This window comes from Lycium ferocissimum, chromosome 8, assembly GCF_029784015.1.
Source record: "Lycium ferocissimum isolate CSIRO_LF1 chromosome 8, AGI_CSIRO_Lferr_CH_V1, whole genome shotgun sequence".
Lineage (NCBI taxonomy): Eukaryota > Viridiplantae > Streptophyta > Magnoliopsida > Solanales > Solanaceae > Lycium > Lycium ferocissimum.
The window spans coordinates 15,417,202-15,443,732 of NC_081349.1; the positions used below are offsets into that span (position 1 = coordinate 15,417,202).

The 26,531-nt window shown below is 32.6% G+C and overlaps 2 protein-coding genes across 2 annotated transcripts in view; both read left to right on the forward strand.

The window, feature by feature from the left end:
* The window catches only part of LOC132067335 (2-methylene-furan-3-one reductase), a 99,989-nt gene that overhangs the window by 69,017 nt on the left and 4,441 nt on the right, over window positions 1-26,531 (forward strand). Inside the window, exons 2-3 of the mRNA XM_059460532.1 lie at window positions 24,914-25,237; window positions 26,003-26,162. Coding sequence (XP_059316515.1) covers window positions 24,914-25,237; window positions 26,003-26,162 — 484 coding nt within the window. The remainder of the gene's footprint in view (window positions 1-24,913; window positions 25,238-26,002; window positions 26,163-26,531) is intronic.
* On the forward strand, window positions 23,640-24,115 carry LOC132067336 (2-methylene-furan-3-one reductase-like). Its single transcript, XM_059460533.1, has one exon. The coding sequence runs from the start codon at window positions 23,807-23,809 to the stop codon at window positions 24,098-24,100; it is 294 nt and encodes a 97-aa protein (XP_059316516.1). The 5' UTR covers window positions 23,640-23,806; the 3' UTR covers window positions 24,101-24,115.

Consider the following 26,531-nt stretch of genomic DNA (forward strand, 5'->3'; position numbering starts at 1 on the left):
GTCGTGACATTTCTTGTTATAATAAGTATTTAAAACTTGATAACTTATTCTTAAATAAATTTTCCGCTTATTTAACTTGTTATTAGTAATGTGGTTCGCCTACTCGAAGGGATAGTGTAGGTGCCACCACGACTCGTGAATTGGGTCGTGACAGATATTTTCATGTAGCTTTCAGATATATAAATTTGAATTTTAACTATGTAAAAGTTAATCTAATCCAATTTATCACATAAATTGACATGGGGAAAGTAACTGACATGCAAGGCAATTTTATTCTTAGAAAGTAATTATATTGATCAGACAAACATGTCAAAATCATGTAATTACAAATATAATTAAATTTATGAAGTAGGAAATTTCATAATAACTTATTGCATGTAATACAAAATTAATAATTATTAAATTATTGATAGATTTTATAATAAAAGAATAAAAGAAATTAAGTTTATATTAAATAAAAAAACTAACTAAAATATGATATTAGAAAAATAATGTATAAATAAAAAGACTAAAGACGTTTGTTCTTTGAATTTATTTAAAAGATAAAACAAAGTAGCAATACTCAATATTATTACTATTGACAAAGTTAAATACTAATGGAATTCTGAGAAATAGAACAAAAGTGTACAATCAAATAAAATTCCAGGAGTAAGAAAAATAATATTTATCTTTCTATTTATTATTACAAGTGAATTAATAAATAATAATATAAGTCAAATGACAAGCTAATATAAAGTTATTGGGTAAAGTAATAACACCAGAGATATAATGCAATAATGATAAATAAGGAATAAAAATTATATCTTAAAATATGAAAAAGAATTATCATATGTGAAATATTTTAGTATAAAAATAATCAACACCCTTAAGATAACGCGTGTGCGGGAGTACGAATACTAGTATATATAAAAGATAGTAATAAGTTTATAATATTAGTATTAAGCATGGCGTAATATGAACAAGCAATCAAAACAAATTCTATTTGCATTAATTATAAAAGACGTTATTAATTGTAGTTCAAAATATTATCTAATTTAATAATCTACTACTACTACTACTACTAATAATAATAATCTATATCTATATCTATATCTATATCTATATCTATATCTATATCTATATCTATATCTATATCTATATTATAATAAAAAAGAAGGTAAAGTCTACCTAATATATAATCAAGTGGCATAATATGAACAAATACATAGCAACAAATCCTATTTGATTAATTTTGAACGAAAACTATTAAATGCGTTCAGTATTACTAGATAAGGAATAATGTCATATAATTAAAAATATTAACTGCTTTATATGGACATTAGAATATTTTGCACTTCAAATATTACCATAAAAGAAATTATGTTATATGACAATAATATTTATAAAATATTATAGCTTATAAGAAAATTAGAATTTGCAATTCAAATATTATCATAATAATAATAATAATAATAATAATAATAATAATAATAATAATAATAATCTATATCTATATATATATATAAAAGGAGAGTAGTCTAGCTTAATATTAAGCTAAGTGGCGTAATATAAACAAGCCACTTGGCAACAAATTCTATTTGCATTAATTATAAAAGAAGTTATTAATTGTAGTTCAAAATATTACCTAATTTAATAATCTAATAATAATAATAATAATAATAATAATAATAATAATAATCTATATCTATATTATAATAAAAGGAGGGTAGTCTAGCTTAATATTAAGCCAAATGACATAATATGAACAAGCCACGTAGCAACAAATCCTATTTGATTAATTTTGAATAGAAACTATTAAATGCAGTTCAAGTATTACCAGATAAGGAATAATGTCATATAATTTAAAAATATTAATTATTCTTTATATGGACATTAGAATATTTGCACTTCAAATATTACCATAAAAGAAATTATGTTATATGAGAAACATATTTATATAATATTATCCCTTATAAGAAAATTAGAATTTGCAATTCAAATATTATCATTTATCACATAAAATAATAATAATAATAATAATAATAATATCTATAATAATAATAATAATTACTATAAATATATTAATTTGAAAGTTAAAATTAATATGCGCTAACCTAGTTTAGTGGGATATTAGTTTTGAAACAAGATCCCATATTTAAAAGGAGTAATTGTAGGACATTAACGTATTTTAAGTTTTGAAAAAAGATTCAGTCATACAATTATGGCATGCAAATATCTCATCAATTCTGCATTAATTATAATTATTGTCACATAAAGAAATTGTAATTATTGCAACGTTTCAACCAAAATATTGAAAATTATAATTATTGCCTCATTAATTATAGTTATTGCAACGTTTCAACCAAAATATTGAAAATTATAATTATTGCCTCATTAATTATAGTTATTGCCACGCTGCGACCAAAAATAAACATAGGTCTTTTTATACGAATAATACTTATTTAATTTAAAGCTAAACATTCATAAGTTATGAAACAAAGAGTCATTTCAAGATAAAAAATTCTTACAAAGAATACCATATATTTGGAAAAGAATCTTTTGGATTTATAAGACTTCTAAAGCTTTTCGATTAAGAATCAATTAATGATGACATTTCATTTGAATTTCCATATGTCTAGGGTTTTTGGCAGGAAACTTGTTTATTTAGTAGTGGATAAAATATCCTTGATTTAAGGAGGTTGATGCAATTGCTTGATTGTTAATTTTTAGCTTTTACTCTATGGTTGATAAATGACGGTATTTATATTAGGGGTGTACAAAGTAAACCGACAAACCGCACCAAACCGATAAACCGAGTCAAACCGAGAAAAACCCGACTAGTGGTTTGGGTTGACTTGGTTTGGTGTTGGAAAAAAAACCCGACCATAATTGGTTTGGTTTTTGGTTTTAACTAAAAAATCAAACCGAACCAAACCAACCCGACATTACATGTATTCAAATTTTAAAATATTTTATACATAAAAATATTTATTTGTAATGTAATTTATAAATATTTTAAATTTTTTCGTAGTTCTTTAACTATTATCATATTATTCGAACGAGCTTGAACTTTGAATGTCGATAAGTTTTATATCCTGGATGTTAGTAAACTCAAATAAAGTTAACTCAAATAAAGTCCAAATCAAAACTAACTCAACACTAATGCTAACAAAAGAAATTCAATTTACCACTAAGAATGACAATAATGTTGGATATCTATTCTTCAGTTTTGCATAATTTATTTAGAGAGTGAAAAAACATAACTTAAGTTTTATTTCTTTGTCATGTAATTAATACTTATCAGCCCTACTTATTTTAGCATGACTTAGTATTTTTAGATTATAGTCATTTTCTTTATGGCTTGTTAATTAGCAATATTTATTTTGATCGAATTTATTAGCTTTTGTTGAATATTTTAATACAATGCCATCACTCTTCTCACATTTTGTGTTATTTTCTTAAGAAACACCTTAATTATATAGTTGTATCTTACTAGAACTAAAGAAATATTTGAAGTAAAAGTTATATGTTTTGTATCAAGACTATTCCGGAAAAAAAAAACCGAATAACCCGAGAAAACCCGAGGTTGAAAAATCCGAATTTTATTAGTTTGGTTTGGTGTATAAATTTAAAACCTCGAATGCAATTGGTTTGGTTTGGCGTTTAAAAAATCCGAACCAACATGGTCCATGTACGTACACCCCTAATTTATATGGCTTACTCAATACTAAGAATTTGGGATTTTGATTTTGCTATTGGCACAAACAACTAACACATCTTGGGTTGTCATTGCAGTTATCAATTTGACATTTGTAGATTTATTTGGTTTAACGAAAGAGGTTATCTTTATTGTCTCTTCATTCCCGTATTGTTGATGTTTTTGTTTATTACATGTTTCATTATATATTTTGCTTAGTGCAATTGATTTGTTGATAGAATTGAAGGGCATGGAGGTGTACAGTACAAGAAATTGAAGACATGTTTCATTCATACATTGAGAAGGTAATATACTGAGAGGTAGAGAATTTCTTTGTTGATGAGCAACATCTAATTATATTTATATCTTTATAAGTGTTAAAGCAAAATTGAGAAAATTATTAGAACCTGTGATGCTACCGTTTAGTTTATAAATTTTGCCATAGACATTTGATATGAATAGACCAATTAAACTTTGGTTCTTGCATTCTAGCCAATCAAGATGTTGCAACATCTGATCCATAAAAATTGCTCGAGAAATTTGTCCCGATTGATATTTTTTTTATCTTATCTGCTATATCAAATTTTCATGACATTTGCCTGATTTTTTCTGTTTTTGCTCAGTCTCCAATATTTGAAAATCAAAATGAGGTTCAGTGGAGAAATTAAATTTCTTCTGTGCAGGCAAACGTACAATAGGCATGTGTTGACACATAATTTGAATCATTTGATGGACAAGGGAACAAATACATTGGATGTGAGCATGTCTTTTTCCCTTTCTACTTTACAATATGCTTTTGTTTGTTGAAAAAAAGCTATATTTGTTTGTATCAATCAGTAACTTTAATTTCGACGATGAGCGGTCAATAGCACAATGGTTTATACATAATAAATTTTCTAAATTCACAAAAGAAAAATTACTATACCCTTAATTATTAAAAATATGTTTCAAGTTGATTCTTTTATATGTCATATGCCATATCAATTACGATTTGGATTTGAGTATTGTACATTTGTTTTGAAGTGATAATATTCCTTGAATGTGAGTTTTATATCATAACCAATTTCATTTATTGTTTCTGTATAATAATCCCTCGAATAAGCCATGGGATAACGCAAAAATAACCCTTAACATGGGACAAGCCAAATGGCAATTACAAAGCAAATTTATTTAGTAAACGAAGCTAAAACAGATAGACCTTTTTAGTCCTCAAAAATAGTCTTAATTACGTCTATTTTATACCATTCCTTTGTATTTCTTAGGGAGAGAATTTTAATCAATACAGACATTAATATTGTTCTCTGAATAGGTAAACAATACTACTGTTATGCATTACCCCTTTCCTCTTTCACTTCCACTTCCCCCCATCTCTCTATATAAGAGAAAAATTGAAAAATAAACAAATCACATTCTCAATTCTTTACTATAGTATGATACAAAAAATATATAGCATCTAAATTTCTAATTCCCAATACTACAAGAAGTATGTCCACTTTGTTATTTTGCCCGAATATTTTCGTATTTGTTGTTGTGAAACCGTTTATTGACGGATATGAATTTTCTATTATACATCAATAACTTCAAGACTGGTATAAATAGATATTGATAAATGGTTGAACATTGAGAAGGCACTCATACACCATTAACTATAATAGGATTTGAAAATTAATTAAAGTGACGCACTAAAGAAAAATCCACGCGGTAATATTTAGACAAAGTTAATTTTGAATTCAAATTTGACATAGAAAAATTATAAATTAGAATTACGAGATAACAATATTGAATTTGAGATTAAAAATATCTTTTCAGAAAATGAATAAAGAAAAAGTTAAATTGCGACTAAGATCACAAAACTAAAAATTTAATAGACAAAACCAAATAGAAAATATTATATAATGAAATTAAGATATATGTTATAAACACAGTGATGATAGTATGTGTGTGATAAGTGGTGCAAGAAAAAGCCACATGAAATTGAACAAGTTCATAAAAGGATTGTTCTACTTATAATGTTAACTTAAATTAAAATATATAAATAGCAAGATTAAGAATAAAATTATGTATAACATAAAAAGATATTACATAGATGGAGAATTCGAAAATCAAGGATAAAATAGACATTGCATAGAATAAGGGGATGAAGAATGTATATTGGTCATAGTTGAGGGGTAGTTTGATTTTTAAAGAAAATTTAGAGAGGGTAAATGATTTTCACCCATTTAACAAATAAAGCAAAGCAACTCTTACAAGAAATTAATGATAAAATAAACAATGAAACAAAGAGAATGGATATATTGTTTATTGCACCTAATACTAAAACGCAATTACTTAATATATAGATAAACTTTTAGTATAAAATTTATTTAAGTGTCACATCATTGGTGACGTTAAATTTAGTATATTAATAATTTGATTTACTATTTCAAAAATTTATTGATTGTAAATATATAAATGAGATATGACAAAATTTTATTATATCAAATAAATAAGATAATACCTATCACGATAAACAAGGAATACAAACGTAAAAAACTTTAATGTAGAATTATAGAAGAACATGACTTAAGAATATATAAAAAGATTAAGCATAAAATTAAATAGTTAATACTCACCACGCATCGCGCGGGTACGTACTCTAGTATATATATAAAGGAGAGTAGTCTATCTTAATATTAAGCCAAGTGGCGTGATATGAACAAGCCACTTGGCAACAAATTCTATTTGCATTAATTATAAAAGAAGTTATTAATTGTAGTTCAAAATATTACATAATTTAATAATCTAATAATAATAATAATAATAATAATAATAATAATAATAATAATAATAATAATAATAATAATGAACTCACGTAATATACTCATACGATATTATCAACACATAGTAGTAGTGGTTGTTAATAGGGGTGTACAAAGCAAACCGACAAACGGCACCAAACCGATAATCCGAACCAAACCGAGAAAAAAATCCGACTAGTGGTTTGGCTAAGAAAAACTCGAACACTATTAGTTTGGTTTGGTTTGGTTTTAACTAACAAAAGTCAAACCAAATCAAACCAACCCGACATTACATTTATAAAATTTCAAACATATTTTATTCATAAAAATATTTATTTATAATGTAATTTATAAATGTTTCTCTAACTTTTTCATAGTTTTTTGTCTTTTAACATATTATTTCAAGCTTGGAATTAGAATTTTGAATGGTCCAATAAGTTTTATAGCCCAATGATATTAGTAACTCAAATAAAACTCAACAAAAACAAAATCAATACTAATGCTAACAAAAGAAATTCATATCTAACAGTGGAATGATCATAATTTTGATATCTATTCTTTAGTTTTATATTATTTGCTTCTCTTCGATGGAAGTTTGATTTTCCCAGAATGTATCATAATTTTTTGCCTAATTCTTCTTCTGATGATCGATTCAACCTTTGACCAAAAAGATAGTTTAAAAGTGAAACTACATAACTTAATTTTATTCTTTCTTTAATATCTAGTCATGTAATTAATACGTATTAGTCGTACTTATTTTAGCATGACTTAGTAATTTTAGATTATGATCATTTTCTAGTTGCCTTATAAATTAGCCGTATTTATTGTAGCATGACTTAGTACTTTAGATTATCATCATTTTATTTATGCAATTTCATTAATTTTTTTCGTTGAATATTTTAGTTTAGTGTCATCAATCATCTCACGTTTTGTGTTATTTTTTTAATAAATATCTTAATTAGATAGTCGTATCTTACTAGGACTAAAGAAATATTTGAAGTACAAGTTATATTTTTTGTATGAAGACTTTACCGAAAAAACTGAAAAACCTGAGCAACCCGAAAAAATCGAGAAAACCCGATGCAATTGGTTTGATTTGGTCTTTAAAAAACCCAAACCAACCCGGTCTATGAACACCCCTAGTTGTTAATAATAATAATGAAAATAATAATTAACTCACCTAATATACTCATACGTTATTATCAACACATAGTAATAGAGTTGTTAATATAATAATCTATATCTATATATATACATATATAAAAGGAGAGTAGTCTAACTTAATATTAAGCTAAGTGGCGTAATATGAACAAGCCACTTGACAACAAATTCTATTTGCATTAATTATAAAAGAAGTTATTAATTGTAGTTCAAAATATTGTCTAATTTAATAATCTACTAATCTATATATATATATATATATATATATATATAAACGGAGAGTAGTCTAGCTTAATATTAAGTCAAGTGGCGTAATATGAACAAGCTACTTGACAACAAATTCTATTTGCATTAATTTTAAAAAGAAATTAAATAACATTATTTAAAGCTAATATGTATTTACCTAATTTGATTGGAGAAACAAACAAAGTCCTATTTAGTAAATAGATTCCCAAAGCTTTGAAAAATAAGCAATTCCTATTTCATCGGGAGGTTTAATATGGAGAGTGAAATTGTGATTAATAAAAGAAACTTTCTTAAATAACTGTATTTTGTCATTTATTATCTTTTGACTTCCCTCAATTTTAGATGATTAAATTATAGTTGAATGGAAATGTGGCAATGAAAAGAGTTTTTAAGTATCGTGCATTAACATTAACATTATAAAAGAGTGTTTATAAAAACATATCATTTAAAAGTTAATTGTAGTTAATAATATTGATTGGTAAATTTTAATAAATAATAAGTAACCAGTTAATAGTTCTAGCAAAATAAAAAACCCTATTAAATATTTGGAATAAGAATCTTTTGGAATTTATAGGCAATTGAATTGTATATAAAAAAAAAATTGAATTGAAAAATATATCTCATCCTTATCCTTATCAATATCGTAATTTGGACTTTTAAATTTTTTTAAAAGAGTTACGTGTTAATCAAAACATCACATTTACTTTAAATCATAACTGAAAGTTAAAATGCGGTTTTTGATTGAACGGTTCAAATATTATCATATAAGGAATTTTTGAATATTATCAACACATAATAGTAGTAGTAATAATAATAATAATAATAATAATTATTATTATTATTATTATTATTATTATTTACTATAAATATACTACTTTGACTTTCTAGATCTTTTTAATGCAATAAAAACATACTACATTAGGTGTGACTAATTTTTTGAATTTCAGTTAAGGTTGAAACGTGAATATGTGATATAAAAACTTAAAAGGAATTCTTTGTCAATTTCAAGCCAAATATTGTGTTATCAAGTCTTTCCTTTTTCTAAAGGTAAATATTCAAACATATTGTAACCTTTTAGAACCATCAACAACAACAACAACAACAACAACATACCCGGTGAAATCCCATAATGTGGGGTCTGGGGAGGGTAAAGTGTATGTAGACCTTACACACTTTTCTCGGAAGATAGGGAGAGTTTTCCGAAAAGACCGACTCGAGAGAAAACACGACGAGAAAGGTTAGATAAGCACAAAAGCTCAGCAAAATGCAAATGAAACTAAAGAACGTGAATAAGTCAAAATAGAGCGATTACAAAAAAAAGGGAAGCGATGCTATACGGATAAATAAGATAATCGAAGTACAAGAAACAACATATAGTAGCAAGAAATAAAAGACAACGAGACTATAGATCCCGAAACAGCGACTACCTACTAGCCTTCTACCCTAATTTGAGGTCCTCGAAAACACCTTTATCCTAAGGTTATGTCTCGATGGCCCCGAACTGCGCCATGTCTGTCTTAGCGCCTCTCCCCGTACTTTTGCGCCACACCTCTTTTGAAATCGTGGCATAGCTAACCTCTCACCTCGCAGGGGCGTACTGTGCCTCTCGTCCTCACGTACTTAATCTCGACCTCGCTTGCTTATCTTATCCTCATGATGCTACTCCCGCATGCGGTATCTTCGTTTCCTAATCACTATCTCGTTGTGCGCACGTCCGTGCCATCGAACATTTTCATTTCGCAACTTTCATTTTTTTGTACGTGAGAGCTGCGGCGCTGGCCTTCCATGAAACAAAGTGGGGTCTACACCACTGCACCAGAACACCTTTAAGTTTTGGTGGCACGTTCTTATCACGCGGCACTCGAAGCAAGCCTCCATTTCATCCACCTTGCACCCAATACGATGTGAGACATCATCATCAATATCCCCATTTTCTTGTATAATAGACCCGAAGATATTTGAAACTTTCTTTCTTTGGGATGGCACGTACTAGCCTCGCTTCCGCCGAGCTCATGTCACGTCACCGAACTTGCACTCCAGCGTACTGTCTTGGTCTGTATTCAACTTGAACCCTTTAGATTCCGAATTTGTCTCCAAACCTCCTTAAGCGTTCACTCACATTGCGTGTCTGTCAATCAAGACTATGTCATCGTAAATAACATACACCATGACACCTCGCCTTGAATTCGCCGCGTCGGACAATCTATCACTAAGGCAAATAAAAATGGTGCCAGAAAGCCGATCCCCGGTGCAACCCCATCTCCACTGAAGTGTTCGAGTCTCACTCCCACTCGTCCTTGCCACGGTCTTGGCTCCTCGTACATGTCCTTGATCTGCCACCTGTACGCTACGGGTACGTCTCGGCCTCAGTATCTCCATAAAACCTTCTCTGCATTTTGTCGTAAGTTTTTCTAGGTCGATGAAAACCACGCGGTGTCCTCTTCCTCTCTTTATCTTGCTCACCGGTCTCCTCGCGAGATGGATGGCTTCGTAGTCGAGCTCCCAACATGAATCCGAAATGGTTCTCTAAATGGACACGCCTCTTCTCGCCCCTCATCTCCACCACCCTTTCCCACACTTTCATTTTCGCTGTGTGGCTTGGCATCTTGATCCCTCTATCATGTTGCGGGCTTTGAATATCACCCACTTGTTTTTATACAAAGGAACCATCATACTCCACCTCCGTTCCTCGAGAATCTTCACCGCTTAAAAATAACATTAAACAATCCAGCTAACCACTCCGACCTGCCTCCGTCCGCACTCTTCCAAATCGCCTGGGGATCTCGTCGGACCGGTAGTTTTTCCCCGGGGCAGATCTGCGCGAACAACACCCTTAACCTCCTCCACCTTTATACTCCTACAATACCCAAACCGCGACGCCTCTTCGAGTACTCCAAATCTCCCAACACAATGTCTCGCCTTATCTGTTCAAGAGTTTATGGAAATATGACTGCCATCTTCGTCTAATGAGGGCTTCCTCCACCAATACTTTTCCATCCTCGTCCTTGACGCACTTTACTCGATTCAGATCCCGTGCCTTTCTCTCCCTCACTTTGGCTAGCCTGAACAACTTCTTATCCCCGTCTTTGTCCTCTAATTCTACATATAGACGTTCGAAAAGTACCGTTTCTTCGCCGAAACCTTAACCGCTTCCTTTTCGCAATCTTATACCTTTCCCTTATTCGTCCGCTTCTACTCATCATCTTTCTTTGTACTATCAACCTCGCGTACGCCACCTTCTTTGCTTCCACTTTCCCCTGGACTTCTCCATTCCACCCACCAGTCCTCTGGGTCGCCCACCATCCCGCGACCTCTGGACTCCCGAACATCTCTAGTTGGCTTCCACGCAATGCACAACGTCCTATCCATCTTGCTCGCGTCCCCCTACTCTCCCAAGCCCTCATAGCCATCAACTTCTCCCCCATCTCTTGGGCACTCGACAAAGTCAGACTCCCCCACCAAATCCTTGGCCGGTCATCCACGACCCTCTTCTTCTTCTTCCTCATAATCCCCAAATCCATTATCAAAGGCTTATATTGGGTCGTAAGGTTCTCGGCTGGAATGACACGGCCTTTACAAAGACCTTTATCCTCTTTTCTAAGGAGCAAAAAAAGTCTATACGCGTCGCGGCCGTTGGAACTACGAAAGGTTGCAAGTGCTTCTCCCTCTTGGGAAACTTGAGTTAGCTACCACGATCCAAAAGCTTTAGCGAAATCCAAAAGTGAGACTTCCTCCATTCCCCGACTCTTGAAGCCAAAACCTCCGTCATCATCATAACCCCCCGAGGTTGAACGTGTATCCGTTGAAATCTCACTATGAATAACTTTTCGGTGAGCGGTATACCTTCGCTTGCGTCCCAAATCCTCCCCGCGCCTCTTCTCTTCTCATCGTTCAAGCACTCGCGTGTAAGGCACTAATAATGTTCAAGGTGTAAACCTTTCCACAACTAACTTAACTGGCCCATCATTCGGTCATGACCTCAACCCTCTACGGCTCCGGTCCCTTAGCTCACTATCTACTAAAATGGCCTACCCCATTCCTATACATTGACTTACCCGAGAACCATAACTTATACCCATCCACATCCCAAGCTTTAGATCCTACCCGTTTGGTCTCGGGACGCAAGCTATATTAATCCTCCTCTCTTAAGAATCTTAACTAGCTCTGTTGACTTCCAAAGTCCCGATGTTCCCGGGACCACTCTCAATCTAGACGCTCCCGACCCCACTTACCCTCTCACCCTAGTACTCATCCCCGTGAGAACATGACCCTAGTCTATCATCCGCTCACTAAAGCCACTAAGGAAATAAAAAGCAAATTAAAGATTTATCTAAAACAAACAAGAATCAATACTAAAGCACAGTTATCAAGAGACTATGTGCAAGTCAAGTTACTATGACAAGACAGCTAGCACTATAAGTTAAAGGAATAAAGGAATAAGCTAAAGGAATAAAGGCAAGAATGTAACGTCAAGAGTCAAGAATGTGTAGCAGGCAAGATTTAACAAGGTTAAAAGACACAAGAATTAATGTGATCCACCAGAGTTACCTACCCCATTCCTATACATTGACTTACTGTTCACCGCTCTAGTCAAATACTGTTCACCGCTAGAACCCGTTGACTTGGCCGGAACCTTACTAGCGGGGGTTTCCAGGTGCAGAAACGAGAAGACAAGAGTAACGACCTGTTTGGTCGTTTTGCACTTTTAGGCTCTTTTTCGCTAAAATACCCTTTCCGTAGCTTTAAATTGTATTCTTGACTTGCGGGGATTGATGGCACGGTGATTTAATTGGCGGGTACTTTTTGAAATATGTTTATTTAATGTGTGTGAATAGTTCATTAATAGGAATTTTATTTGCACTTATATAAGGTATGAGTTGGGGAATTAATTAAGTGGCTAGTGAGCCTAATTTACACTATTACATGTTAGTTGACTAAGTACTTTGGATAATTTATAAGAGAGGTGGGCTAGGCCCATTTATTCCTAGCCCACATATTAGAATATGAGATATATTAGGGTGAAAGAATTATTGGCTTTTGGGATTTAATCATTTTCACGAAAAAAAAGAGGCTGCTCATCGTGAGAAGAATAGGCAGTGCGTTTTCCATCAAATTATAGCTTCAGGTAATATTTATTATAGCTTCAGGTAATATTTTCTTTCTTAATCCATAGCACTGTTAATTGGTTATTAGGATTTGAGTTGTGAAGTTAGATATGATTAGGGTATAATGATTCAATGATGAGGATAATAATTAGGGAACCTAATGATTGAAGTAATCATGAGATAGTCATGAGGCAACAAGGATAGAAAGGGGGTTATTGTAAATGGTTAATCGTTCTTATGTATTTTTGGGTGTTACATGTTTTCTTTTCTTAGTTAATGAAAATAAAACCTCTGTTATACTTTATGTTTGAGGAACGAAAATTTGTTGAACCACGAGACAGAGACAATATCAAGCATTTCGAATAAGGCATATGTAGTATCTCGTGAATAAAGTATATTGTTTCCTGTTGGTTAGGAGTTTTCTTGTGTAAGAATACGACATTAAATTGCTAGATGGTTGTACCTTTATAGAGCAACTAAAGATACATGGTTAAACTTTAGGTATATTGGGTCATATGTACACCTTCAAATTCATGATATTTGAGATATGGGAAGCTAGATTTTAATCCTAAAAGAGATTTTGGGGTAATTGAAAGTTTTGAGCCCTGGCCTTAAGAAATGGGAATTTATGATTTGAGAGTCCATTCGTGGATGGAATTGACTAATTTTCTGAATATAGCACCCTTAGATTATGGGTAAAATTATTTTTAAAGAAAATTTCAGTTTTGCCCTTGTGGGCTTGAGGTCACTTTTCGGGGTGCGTTTTTGGATTTGGAATACAAGTATAGCAATATGGGTGTCCTTAGATTCGTATGCTAACGTAAATCGTATATTTGATAGATTTCAATCGTTCAGAGGCTCTACGCAAAGCAAAGGCATTGGTTTGATCGTTCGTGGCACCGCTCGGCATTGAGGTAGGTTACGGCTTACTTTCTGTCTAGACTCCGGTTAGCGAAACGTATGTAGATAGTAGTGATTGACGGGGAAAGCATGATAGGTATTCAGGCTTGTGTGGAGGTGAATTTCATCTAGGTTGGTATTGTCAGCTGTTATGTAGGCTTGTCGCCATTATTGTGATACTGTTATATGGGCTTGTCGTCATTATTGCGATATTGTTATGTGGGCTTGTCACCATGGTTGTGATTTCATGTACTCTCTCTCTCTCTCTCTCTCTCTCTCTCTCTCTTATTATCTCACTTGTCATATGGGAGAGAAAGGTTATTACTGAGAAATTGAATGTTGAATTGCATTTCATTGTATGAATCTGTGAAACCTATGATTGCAGTGATTATTGAGGTTGATTTCATGTGAGGCATGCATCCCATATTCTATGTGTTATTTGATGTGATTATCACTTAGTTATATACATACTAGCTCATTCATCTCATGAAAGGGTAGGGTAATATTGATGATTGAACCATGGACAATAATATGACTGGTACTTGTTGATTGCGTATTGGTGACATAGTTGAGGCCGATATCATGCATGACATGCTTCCATATTACTCTTATGTTGTCACGATGGTGAGGTGAGTGATTGAGAGACTCGAGGTCTTTCTTAGGAGATTGAGAGTGACGAGAGAGACTCGGGGTCTCTCGGAGATTGAGTGTGATTTATAGCCTCCGAGGTTTTTGTCGGAGAGCACGAGTGGTACATGGACTTCGCGGGTCCCCCATGGGTCATGACTATGAGGCATTGCCATAGCATGTGTGTACAAGAGTGGAACGTGAGCGGTGACTACTGCATTGCACATCATTTGCATAACACGACATTGCATTGCACTGCACTCCATTTGAATTGCTATTCATGCCATTGCATGGCACATTCTCTGATTGATTCTTGATTGGTGAATTACTGAGTTGTTGTTGTTTGTAAGGTGTTTATTTTAGAGGCTTGATGGATTCGAGGTTTATAGATTTCCACCTAGGCTTATAACCTGAGATATTGAAATCCCTTATGACTATCGTTACTGCAAGACTTCCATATTGCCGAGTTATGTACGTGTTTGATTACTTATCTGCTTACTTGTTAGTTGCTTCTTGTTTATATGCGTGAACTAATCATTGTCGGCCTATGATACCTACAAGCCTTGTGTTGTGCTCATACTACTCTTGCTACACTTCTTGTGGAGTGTAGAGTTGTTTTTCAGGTGATGTTTGGAGTCTCGCGACCGTTTCGAGGCATTCGTCGGAGGCGTTTGGGTGAGCTATTTAGGATCTTGTAACCCAGAGTCTCTTCTTGAATTCTTGTTGTTCCTTATCCTTAAACGAAGTCGTATCCGGTTTAGTCCGTTATTTACTTCAAATTGTAAACTTCTTGAAGCTCTTGTACGAGTCTTAGGCCAGGGTTTTGGGAATTTCTTATAATAAAGGTATTTCTTCCGCATTAGTTTCAATATTTAAACTGTTGGAGTGTGTTTACATATTGTTATTCTGCATCTTGTATCGAATTGAGGTAGTTAGGGGAAGGGTTCGCCCACCAGGGGAGGTTAGTGTGGGTGCCCGCATGATCCGTGATTTGGGTCGTGACAACAAGAGGCAAAAAGCAGAGAAAAGAAAAGAGAAGAGAAGAGAAGAGAGGAGGAGAGAAAAGAAGGAGATTTGGCCGGAAAAATGCCCTATACCCTTCGATGTTGGAAGGGGGAGAGGGTTGCGTACCTGGGGGGGGGGGGGTTAGCTGCCAGAAAAGAGGGTAGGTGGGGTGGGGGTTGTAAACTTACCATTGAGAGAAAGGGGGAGAGAGGGAGAGAGAAGTGACTAAAAAAGCAGAATTTGCAGCAGTAACTATTCAACCTTTTAGAACCATAGTACTCATAAATTCTTGGAAGTGAATCAAGTATAACTATACTACATTACTACGCAATATGGTAATATGAGATCATCTATATGATATTAAAAAAAATTATTAATTGATACTATTATTTAAAGCTAATATGCACTCACTTAGTTTGATTAATATTGATTGGAGAAACATAAGAAATAGAGTATTATATGGTAAAAAAATATATATATATACATAATTTCATTCATATTGAGTAAATAAAGGAAACATGGCGGATTGATTGAGAATATGACTTGAAATTGAATAATCAGTTAGCAATCAAAGATACACATTTAAATAAAAAGATTGTAACTAAGAACCATTCCAAAATAAAAACTAATCAAGCTTTTCAATTGGTGAAAACTCCAATAAGCCTCCAATTTTTAACTGTATGGTTAAACTTTTGAATTGGAGAAGAAAACTCCAATAATGTTCTGCCTATATATTCTTGAAGTTCCAGATTATACCAATTAGCCATTGTCACATCCACAAATCAACTTGGTAGAGGTGATTTAATTTCCTTTTTTTACATGAATTTTCGCTCAAGGAATTATTTCGTGCTGATCTCAATGAAAATTGAGTTATGTGATAAGTGTTTCTTGCTTTATTCATAAACAAAATGTTAGTCCCTTTCATGAAAAAACGGCTCATTGGAATGAAATATTTTTAAAGATATCTTGTGGTTATGTTGTCTCATTATGTCGCTTAAGGATAGATTTCATCAGCTATTAAAGCATGTACGATGTATCCGTTTTTTTAGAGGTAATTTAATTCTCTTTATGCATGTTATTTCAATTAGTTTTGTTCCTGTTAAATTTGATTTTTGTTTAAATAGAAGAACTCTTCTATATATGCTCTATAAGTTATCTTCGTTAATACAATTTTCTGTTCAATATCAGTAGCATCATGAGAATATCATACCTCTATCTATTTCTAAGTTTAGTGTATGAAATTTCTGTATATTGTGTTCTATTATATCTAATATTATGAGAATATATTTTTAGTCTATATATATATATATATATATGTGTGTGATTGTGCAAGTAATACTTACCCATATTTCTATCGAATAAGTATAATGATATTAATATTTTGATTTGCTTTCCCGGTACAGTGACTGCTTAGAGAAATTAATAATGATCGACTTCTATAGGTTTTCTTCTCTTTAAAATTTCGGTGGCCAAGCAAAGAACTTCCTATTAACTTCATTAATACGGTGAGCTTATAGGCATCAACACTGATATATTTTCTTCTTTTGTTTGTTTTGATTCTTAATCTATGCGTGTATTTTTGGATAAAGTTTAGTACTTGAATGTGTTGTAAATGCATGCGTTACTAAGATTTTCCTTATAAATATAAAAGAATTTTGATTTCCACTTAAAGATATATTTATGATTAGCTTTTCTTTTTCCTTTTTTTTTTTTTCTGTTGAATGTGACGACATTCATATAATTTGGTTAGTTTAGAATATATATTATTTAAATAATTAATGATTGCTTAACATATTAATATAATATTAAATAGTGAAAAATGTAATTTAGAATAATATGGAATATAAAAGTTACTTATTAGATAATTATGTAATTAGTTATCTTTATTTTCAAATAGGTTTGGTTATTGAGGGTGGAGGTAAATTTCATTTGACTGATTGCAATTTGAAATAGTATTCTTTAAACCGTGTGAGTACGAATGCTAGTGCAACAATAAAGGTGTTAAAAAGGGCAGAATATATAAATAGGCGCCAGCTTGGTTGCAGTCGCAACGATTTAGGTGTGCGTAAGTAGGAAAGACCAACATATAAAATTAAGCAAGTAAACACGAATGCTCACGTGGCAACGTGTGGCACTTCAAAATGTATGTACCACGTCGCCTCCACGTCAATATTTGTGTTTATTGTTTAACTTTATACTGAGTTGAGCAGTCTTTCTTTGACTTGTGGGAAATTAAAAGCATACTTTTCAGTTGAGACTAAATTTAAAGGCTTATTTATATATTATGCCGTTAAAAAAAAATGTAAAACCTATCTGTCAAAATTTTTTCCGCCCATAATCACTAGTCCCTAAGGGACTAAATATTCAAAAAAAAAAAAAATCCAATAAGGCCCAACATGTTGCGTCTCCCAATGCTCGGGTTAGTTTGTGGCTATTAATTCCTTAAAGCACCCATCAAACACAGGGAAAATTGTGAGGACATGATATTTCAAGTCACAAACTTACTAACAAATGGATGGCTGAAAATTGCAGCCAACAACAAACATTCATCTTCTGTACACCACACTACATGATATTTCAAGTCACTAGCTTTTCTTTTCTACTATTATAGAAGCACGGATTGTCAATTGCGATAACTTTTTAAATTTCCCATAGTAGACGTGTACGGTGTAGCAGCTGTCCTTTTTTATGATTGGATTTGTACCAACTTATGGCATTGCTTTTTCTGCTCTTCCGGTAAATTCCAACTAATAAATAAAATTTCTCACTCCCACTCCTCTATTTCTTGAGCGTCAAATGCAAATAATAGAAAGAACTGGTTGGCTTTGTGTTCTTCATAAATCATAACTCATCGATTACTTTTTAAATGTAGTGATAAAATCTATTTAAAATCTAAATATTGTATCTGCTTTTAAATAAAAAAATATATGTTGAGTACACATTTGGAAACTGTTAGTGTTTCATTTCTTTTACATGGGTAATTCCTCTGTCTCATACTACTTATCTTTTGCATATTCCTTAAAAAATTATAAATAAAAGAATACTTTTTATTTATTTATCCTTATTTGTCTTTTAAAAAAATATGCACTCTATATAAGAACAAGACTTAGCTAATATTAATATTATTGATATTTGAACAATCATAATGTCGATCAATAATCACTTGTTTGAACTCTTCAAATTTATAACTTTTATGTGTTAATCAATATTGATTGCTCTAATGTTAAGGTAAAACGAGACAAAATTGATTAATTTCATTTTAATGATGTAAAATACTCCCTCCGTCCATGTTTACTTGTTCATGCTTGACTTGACACACTTCTCAAAAAGTAATAAATAAAGTAATTTTACTGGCCCTAATTATTATGAGTCATCTCAATTATTGAAAAATGAATTGAAAATAATTTTTAGCACTTAATAATATAAGGATAGGACAAGTATCAAATGATAAATTATTTCTTAATTCAAATTGAACAAATAAAAGTGAACATCTATTTTTTTAGTATAGAGGACAAGGTAAAAGTGGACAAAGTGAGTAACAAATATTTTGAAATATGGATTTTTAGTAATCTACCAACTCAATAAGCTGTGGGCAATTTGCACGATTACGCTTAGTCATAAAAATATAAAAAATTAGCAAGGTAAGGCTTTACAAAAAGTTTCGTCTTATGCAGCAGACTTTGCCTTAAGACATAACTATTTGCCGGAGAACCTCGGGGTATTTTCGGCCACCTTTTTAAGCGTAGGGCAAAAATTAAAGACCAAAGAATTTGAGGGGAAAAAATTAAAGACCACCCCAAAAGAAGGACAATCCGCGCAAAAAAAAAAAAATGATAAGTAGTTAAAGAAGCTTGTAGAATCCAGTATTACATATTCTATATCATAATAACAATCATACATAAAATTAAAAGAATAATATTTAGAGACCGATAATTATTTTTCTTAATACAAATTTTTAATTAGAATACATAAAGAAATAACGAGTTTAAGACATATCAGAGATGAAAATGGGATAACCTTCTTTTTATTTGTAAAAGTTAAGTACACTTTTTATTTGTAAAAGTTAAGTACAAACACAATGATACACGTCAAAAGTTAAATGCAATAAAATTAAAATCAAATCAAATAATAGTGGAAAACGATAATAATACGTAGCGTAGTCGCTATAGTATTTTCAGGTGATTTTCGCAATACACAGAATTGATGCATTTTAAGGAAAATGAATTGAGATAATTTAAAGTTACTGATATAAGTTCAGGATTTTTTGAAAAATAATTTCTCACTTTTGTTTATCAAAGTATTTTCTAATATTATCATACTATTCTTAAAAGTGAATAATATACAAACATATTATGCTCCTGTGCTTACTTTTTATTGTTGTAGAGAAAAAACACATAGTCATTCGGTCCATTTTAGTTGTCATCCTCAGTAAATATAGATGGTCCGAAATAGTTGTCATTTTAGAAAATTAAGATTTCCACCTTTACTGACTGTAAGCAGTAATAACGGATAAGTAGAAGACAAACGAACAACGATAAATGTGAATTGTTGGGCCCGTGCTAATTAATCGTGTACTAACAAATGGATGGCTGAAAATTGAAGCCAACAACAAACATTCATCTTCCATACCACACACTAGTTGCATGAGGCCCGTGCTAAGTCCGGACCCAAACTCATGCTACAAAAGTATTAAATTTAATTTTAAATATAACTTATGTTACATTTTTTCAATTGCATAATAATTTAATCTATTGACACGTTTATCATTATCTTATTGGTAAGTCTTTATAATTATTAGAGATTTTCAGTCACATAATTGAATAATTCATAAAAAGTAAATTATTTATGAGGAAGGAACTTTGGAATGAGAATTGGCAAATACAAAGAAATACAAGATTGATGTTCACTAAAGAAGCAAAACTTTGGAGGCTTAAAACAAATAAAGGGTGTGTTCTAGGGGAATTTATCGGTTGGTTTACAATATAGATACGCTTAACCAATAACCAAACCAATAAGTTATTCGTTATCGGTTTTAATCAATTTAGGTCCTTAATGGTTCAGTTTTCGGTTTAACCGATAAGAAAATGCTTTTTTTTTCTTTTTTCTTTCTCTTGTTTTCATTTGTTCATATACATTGCTTTCATGCATAAAAGTCTACACAAATTACAAACAGAAGCAAATTCAAAAACTTTATTGCTAAAACAAACTTGTTTTCTTTCTGATCGAGTTTGAGAGAACTAAAGTGTCGCTTGCGGAAATAGGGTCCTGGAATAAAATTAAGAATTTAGGAAAAGCTAAAGTCACTAATAATTAGAGATAAAAAGGTAATTTTAATATAATCTTATTGAATTATCAGTTTAACCATTAACTAAAACCTCAAAACCGGAAACCAACTGGTAGTCCAATAAAAATATTTACAAAACCATATAAAAATCGTTAACCTAATAGTCCGATACGGATAAATCAATAACATTTTTCTCAATTCAGTTCATCGGTTAAACCGGATTTTGCACACTTCTAGTGTGTTCGGTATGGAGGAAAACATTTCAGAAAAATATTTCAATTTTTTCATGTTTTGTTTTGTAAAAAAATAAATTCCTTAAAAATGAGAAAAATAATTTTCCTAGTGATAGTAGAAAAATTGGCAAGCTAGCATCAACAGGTTTAAAACCCCATGATAGCAATATTGTTTCCGTTTAGAAGGACACATATCAGGGATGAAGAGATAGAGATGAAATTAGGTCTTCAATTGGATATTCTTTTTCTTTTAACCCCTCCCCCACCAGTCCTGGAGCTCCCTCCATTTGCTCCGTTGATGACTTGAACCCACAACCTTCGATTTGGATGTGGAGGGTGCTTATCATCTGAGCAACCCCTCGTATCTTCATTTGGATATTCAATGTTGCAGTTAAAAGTTTTTACGTGTTGTCTAGGTGTTGTACTTATTGGAGTGACTAGCTTTTAAAAATATTTGACAATTTTGTAGTGAAATGAAACAGAGAACTACCAAAAGATGTGGTGCAGTGGAAGGGGCTACTTCTCTCTTAATCAGAGGTTTCGGGTTCGAGCCTTGGGTATGGAAAAATCCTTGTTAGGGAGCGCTTCTCCTGAATGAGCCTTACGCGGCGCGAATCTGAATTTACTAGGGCTTCAATACGGATACCGAATTCCGAGTGGAAAACAAAAAAAAAAATAGATAAGGGGACAACTGTTGTTTTTTATGTAAAGGACAGAGGAAGAAATACACAATAGTGATTTTCTTAGTAAATACACGTATTTATTTAAAAGCTAATGGTGATGGTATGAGGTAAGACCAACTGCAAGGTACCATTTACATAGCTCATTGTACAAATCTTCACAGGCTAAGTTGTCTTTTTAAGATAACATCACGGCCTAAGCTTTAGGATATATTAGAAATTTCTCCTAGGAGGCCCCACCAAAGATTTGTGAGGACGACAAAAAATATACGTGTTTATTTAGAAGCGAATGGTGATGATATGAGGTAAGATCAAGTACAAGGTACCATTTACATACCTCATTGTACAAATCTTCACAGCCTAAGCTTTGGGTTATATTAGGAATTTCTCCTAGGAGGCCCCACCAAAGGTTTGTGAGGACGAAAAAAAATACACGAGTTTATTTAGAAGCGAATTGTGATGATATGAGGTAAGATCAAGTACAAGGTACCATTTACATACCTCATTGTACAAATCTTCACAGCCTAAGTTGTCTTTTTAAGATAACATCAAAGCCTAAGCTTTGGGATATATTAGAAATTTCTCCTAGGAGGCCCCACCAATGGTTTGTAAGGACGACAAAAAATATATGTGTTTATTTAGAAGATAATGGTGATGGTATAAGATAAGACCAAGTACAAGGTATTACATAGCTCATTATACAAATCTTCACAGCCTAAGTTGTCTTTTTAAGATAACATCACAGCCTAAGCTTTGGGATATATTAGGAATTTCTCCTAGGAGGCTCCACTAAATGTTTGTGAGGACGATAAAAATACACGTGTTTATTTAGAATCTAATGGTGATGGTATGAGATAAGACCAAGTACAAGGTACCATTTACATAATTTATTGTACAAATCTTCAAAGCCTAAGTTGTCTTTTTAAGATAACATCACAACCTAAGCTTTGAGATATATTAGAAATTTCTCCTAGGAGGCCCTACCAAAGGTTTGTGAGGACGACAAAAAATATACGTGTTTATGTAGAAGCTAATGGTGATGATATGGGATAAGACCAGGTACAAGGTACCATTTACATAGCTCATCATATAAATCTTCACAGCCTGTTGTCTGTTTAAGATAACATCACAGCCTAAGCTTTGGGATATATTAGGAACTTCTCCTAGGAGGCCCCACCAAAGGTTTGTGAGGACGACAAAAAATATACGTGTTTATGTAGAAGCTAATGGTGATGATATGGGATAAGACCAAGTACAAGGTACCGTTTACATTGCTCATTGTACAAATCTTCACAGCCTAAGTTGTATTTTTAAGATAACATAATAGCCTAAGCTTTGAGATATATTAGGAATTTCTCCTAGGAGGGCCCACCAAAGGTTTGTGAGGACGATAAAAATGCACGTGTTTATTTAGAAGCTAATGGTGATGGTATGAGATAAGACCAAGTACAAGGTATTACATAGCTCATTGTACAAATCTTCACAGCCTAAGTTATCTTTTTAAGATAACATCACAGCCTAAGTTTTAGGATATATTAGGAATTTCTCCTAGGAGGCCTCACCGAAGGTTTGTGAGGACGACAAAAAAACACGTGTTTATTTTGAAGCTAATGGTGATGGTATGAAATAAGACCAAGTACAAGGTATTACATAACTCATTGTACAAATCTTCACAGCCTAAGTTGTCTTTTTAAGATAACATCACAAAGATAAGTTTTAGGATATATTAGGAATTTCTCCTAGGAGGCCCCACCGAAGGTTTGTGAGGACGACAAAAAATATACATTTTTATTTAAAAGTTAATGGTGATGGTATGAGATAAGATCAAGTACAAGGTATTACATAACTCATTATACAAATCTTCACAGCCTAAGTTGCCTTTTTAAGATAACATCATAGCCTAAACTTTAGCATACATTAGGAATTTCTCCTGGGAGCCCACCAACGGTTTGTGACGACGACAAAAAGTAAGAATTCACCCTTATATAATCTTCCAGTACTACACTTCAACTCATACCACTTCACCCACCTTCTTCTTTCTCTTCTCTTCACTCTCCATTTTCTTCAATTATTAGAGCAAAGGGTTGTAAAAAAGCTGAAAATTTTATTCAAATGAGCCAATTTTCCACTGTTTTGCCACTTAGTGTATCTGCTAGTTCTCCAACTGCATCAAGTACTTCTATTCCTTCTGAAATGAAAGCTTGGAGTTATACTGATTATGGAAATGTTGATGTTTTGAAGTTTGAGTCTAATGTTTCAGTTCCAGATATTAAGGAAGATCAAGTGTTGATTAAGGTTGTTGCTGCTGCTCTTAACCCTGTTGATTTTAAACGACGGCTCGGAATAATCAAGGCCACTGATTCTCCACTTCCTGCAAGTTTCAAACATCCTTTTCTTGTTTCTTGAATTTGGTTTGAATTCCATGTTTGAATTGTAAATATTCATTTCTCATCACTTGTTTTATACTGTTAAAGCAATTTTTCTCCTTAGATTTCAGCACAGAATGTTCAACTATTTGTCGTGCACATTTCACTTCATAACTATAGTGTTCACTTGAACTGCTAGTGTTTAGATTCTGTGACAAAATCTTAAAGATTCCACCTTTGAAATCATTGGAGCCCAATATTAAATTAGAGATTATTGGTAATTGTAAATTAGAGACTTATCTGCATAACCTGCTACTGTTGAAGATATAATTAATTAAATAAAATTATGATATTCGTAATAGTTTAAGCGTTTAGATGAAATTGTCACACAATTTAACATGATGTCAGAGCAAGCACTAATTTTGGGTCCAAGTCTCTCCGGCATTGATTATAAAAAAGAATTTTAGATGAGATATAAATAATTAAATAAACTGTAACTGTTGAATATATATAAATAATTAAGTAAAAACATGTTCTCTCTAACTATTTAAGCTTTTAGATGAGATAGTCATACGATTTAACATGATAAGCATAAATCATGGGTTCAAGTCTCTCCGCCATCCATTTCAAAAAGAAAAGAATTTCCACGTATTTTGTCCGCAGAAAATAAATCAAGAGTCCCGTGTGAGGGGGCATGTTGACGTTAAAATTAAGTAAATAAAAGTATCTCTTTTGCATCAACTTAAGTATTTAGATGAGATGGCCATACAATTCAATAGTAATATAAGATAAAATAGCACAAAAGTTCCTTTTGAGGTTTTAATTGTTTTAAAAAAAATTCTTTTTTGTGTAGACCGTGCCAGGTTATGATGTTGCTGGAGTGGTAGTCAAAGTTGGTAGTCAAGTAAAGGGGCTAAAAGAAGGGGATGAAGTGTATGGAGATATAAATGAGAAAGCATTAGATGGACCAAAGCAATTTGGATCTTTAGCTGAGTACACTGCTGTTGAAGAGAAACTAGTTGCTTTGAAACCCATGAATCTGAGTTTTGCAGAGGCTGCTGCTCTTCCTCTAGCTATTGAGACTGCTTATGAAGGTCTCGAGAAAGCGGAATTTTCTTCTGGAAAATCTATTCTTGTTTTGGGAGGTGCTGGTGGTGTTGGATCCCTTGTAATCCAGGTATGCACATTTCAATAAGTCTCATTTGAATGTATCATTTCAGTTTTAGAAAAGCATGATTTCTGGAGAAGTGTTTAGTTCACCGAATGATAACTATGAGTAACCGTCCATAAAGCATGGGTGGAGCTACATATGGCAAAGGGTGGTCAACTGAATATCCTTCGCCGGAAAAGTATACTATGTGTACATGTCATATTTTAGTTCTTATATATTTACATATTAAATCTCGAAATCCCTTAGCTAAATTTCTGGTTTCGCCACTGCTATAAAGAGTAGATTAGTAACCTAGAAATAAGACACGTCCACTACATTGATGTTAGCGTCATACGAAGGTACCATAGTGACTTGGCTTTGGGAAGGATTCTCTGTGGACAGTGCCACATGCAATCGTTTTTTTAGTCTTCATCATTTTCTCCCCTTAAATTGGGCAGTTGCCCGTCGTCTTCATTTGGCCACATTACATCATATGGATTCAATAATCCATTTGGTGTTTCAGAAATGGATAAAATAACTTCTTACCCTTTTTTTTTGAGTGAAGGATATAGTAGGTCGGGTAGCTTTTGCTATCTTTTTTCTGTTTGGCTTTTTTATGCTCCTAATTTTTGGGGCACCACGGCAATTATATACCTGCTGATCCAATGTTCACCCTGACTCATATTGTGCCAGAATGGCATTTCTTGTGGATCCATGTTTCATCCTTTTTTATTTTCATGTGTCTCTGCCGCAATGTATAAAGCTGAAGTGTCGCATTTTCCTATTATGCAGCTTGCTAAAAATGTATTTGGTGCTTCAAAAGTAGCAGCTACATCCAGCACAGGGAAGTTGGAATTCCTGAAAAGTTTAGGAGCTGATTTAGCTATTGACTACACCAAGGAGAATTTTGAAGATCTGCCTGACAAGTTTGATGTTGTTTATGATACAGTTGGTCAGAACTTAGATTCAACTTATACAATATCCATTCTGGTGTACCCACAGGCAAGGCAAAATGCACATCTAAATCTAACAGACACAGGAAACCAAGACATGCTCGAAACCTCCCCCTTCTCACTCCAAAAGCTACTAATAGGGAGAGCTGGCTAGCCTATATTCAATGAGTTCAACTTAACTCAATATTATCAACATGGAACAACATATATGTGTCAAACGCACTAAAGTTTATATTAATATGAAGCGATCCTCCAATTATTGATAACTAGGGAAATGCCCGCGCGATCATTAAACTCGTGAAATAATATTTTCCTAATAGTCAAATATTAAACCACATACATCCAAAGTTTAACTTCTAGTGGTATAT

Excerpts from the sequence above, each read along its gene's own strand:
- LOC132067336 (XM_059460533.1), top strand. The coding sequence starts at position 23,807 with ATGAGCCAATTTTCCACTGTTTTGCCACTTAGTGTATCTGCTAGTTCT.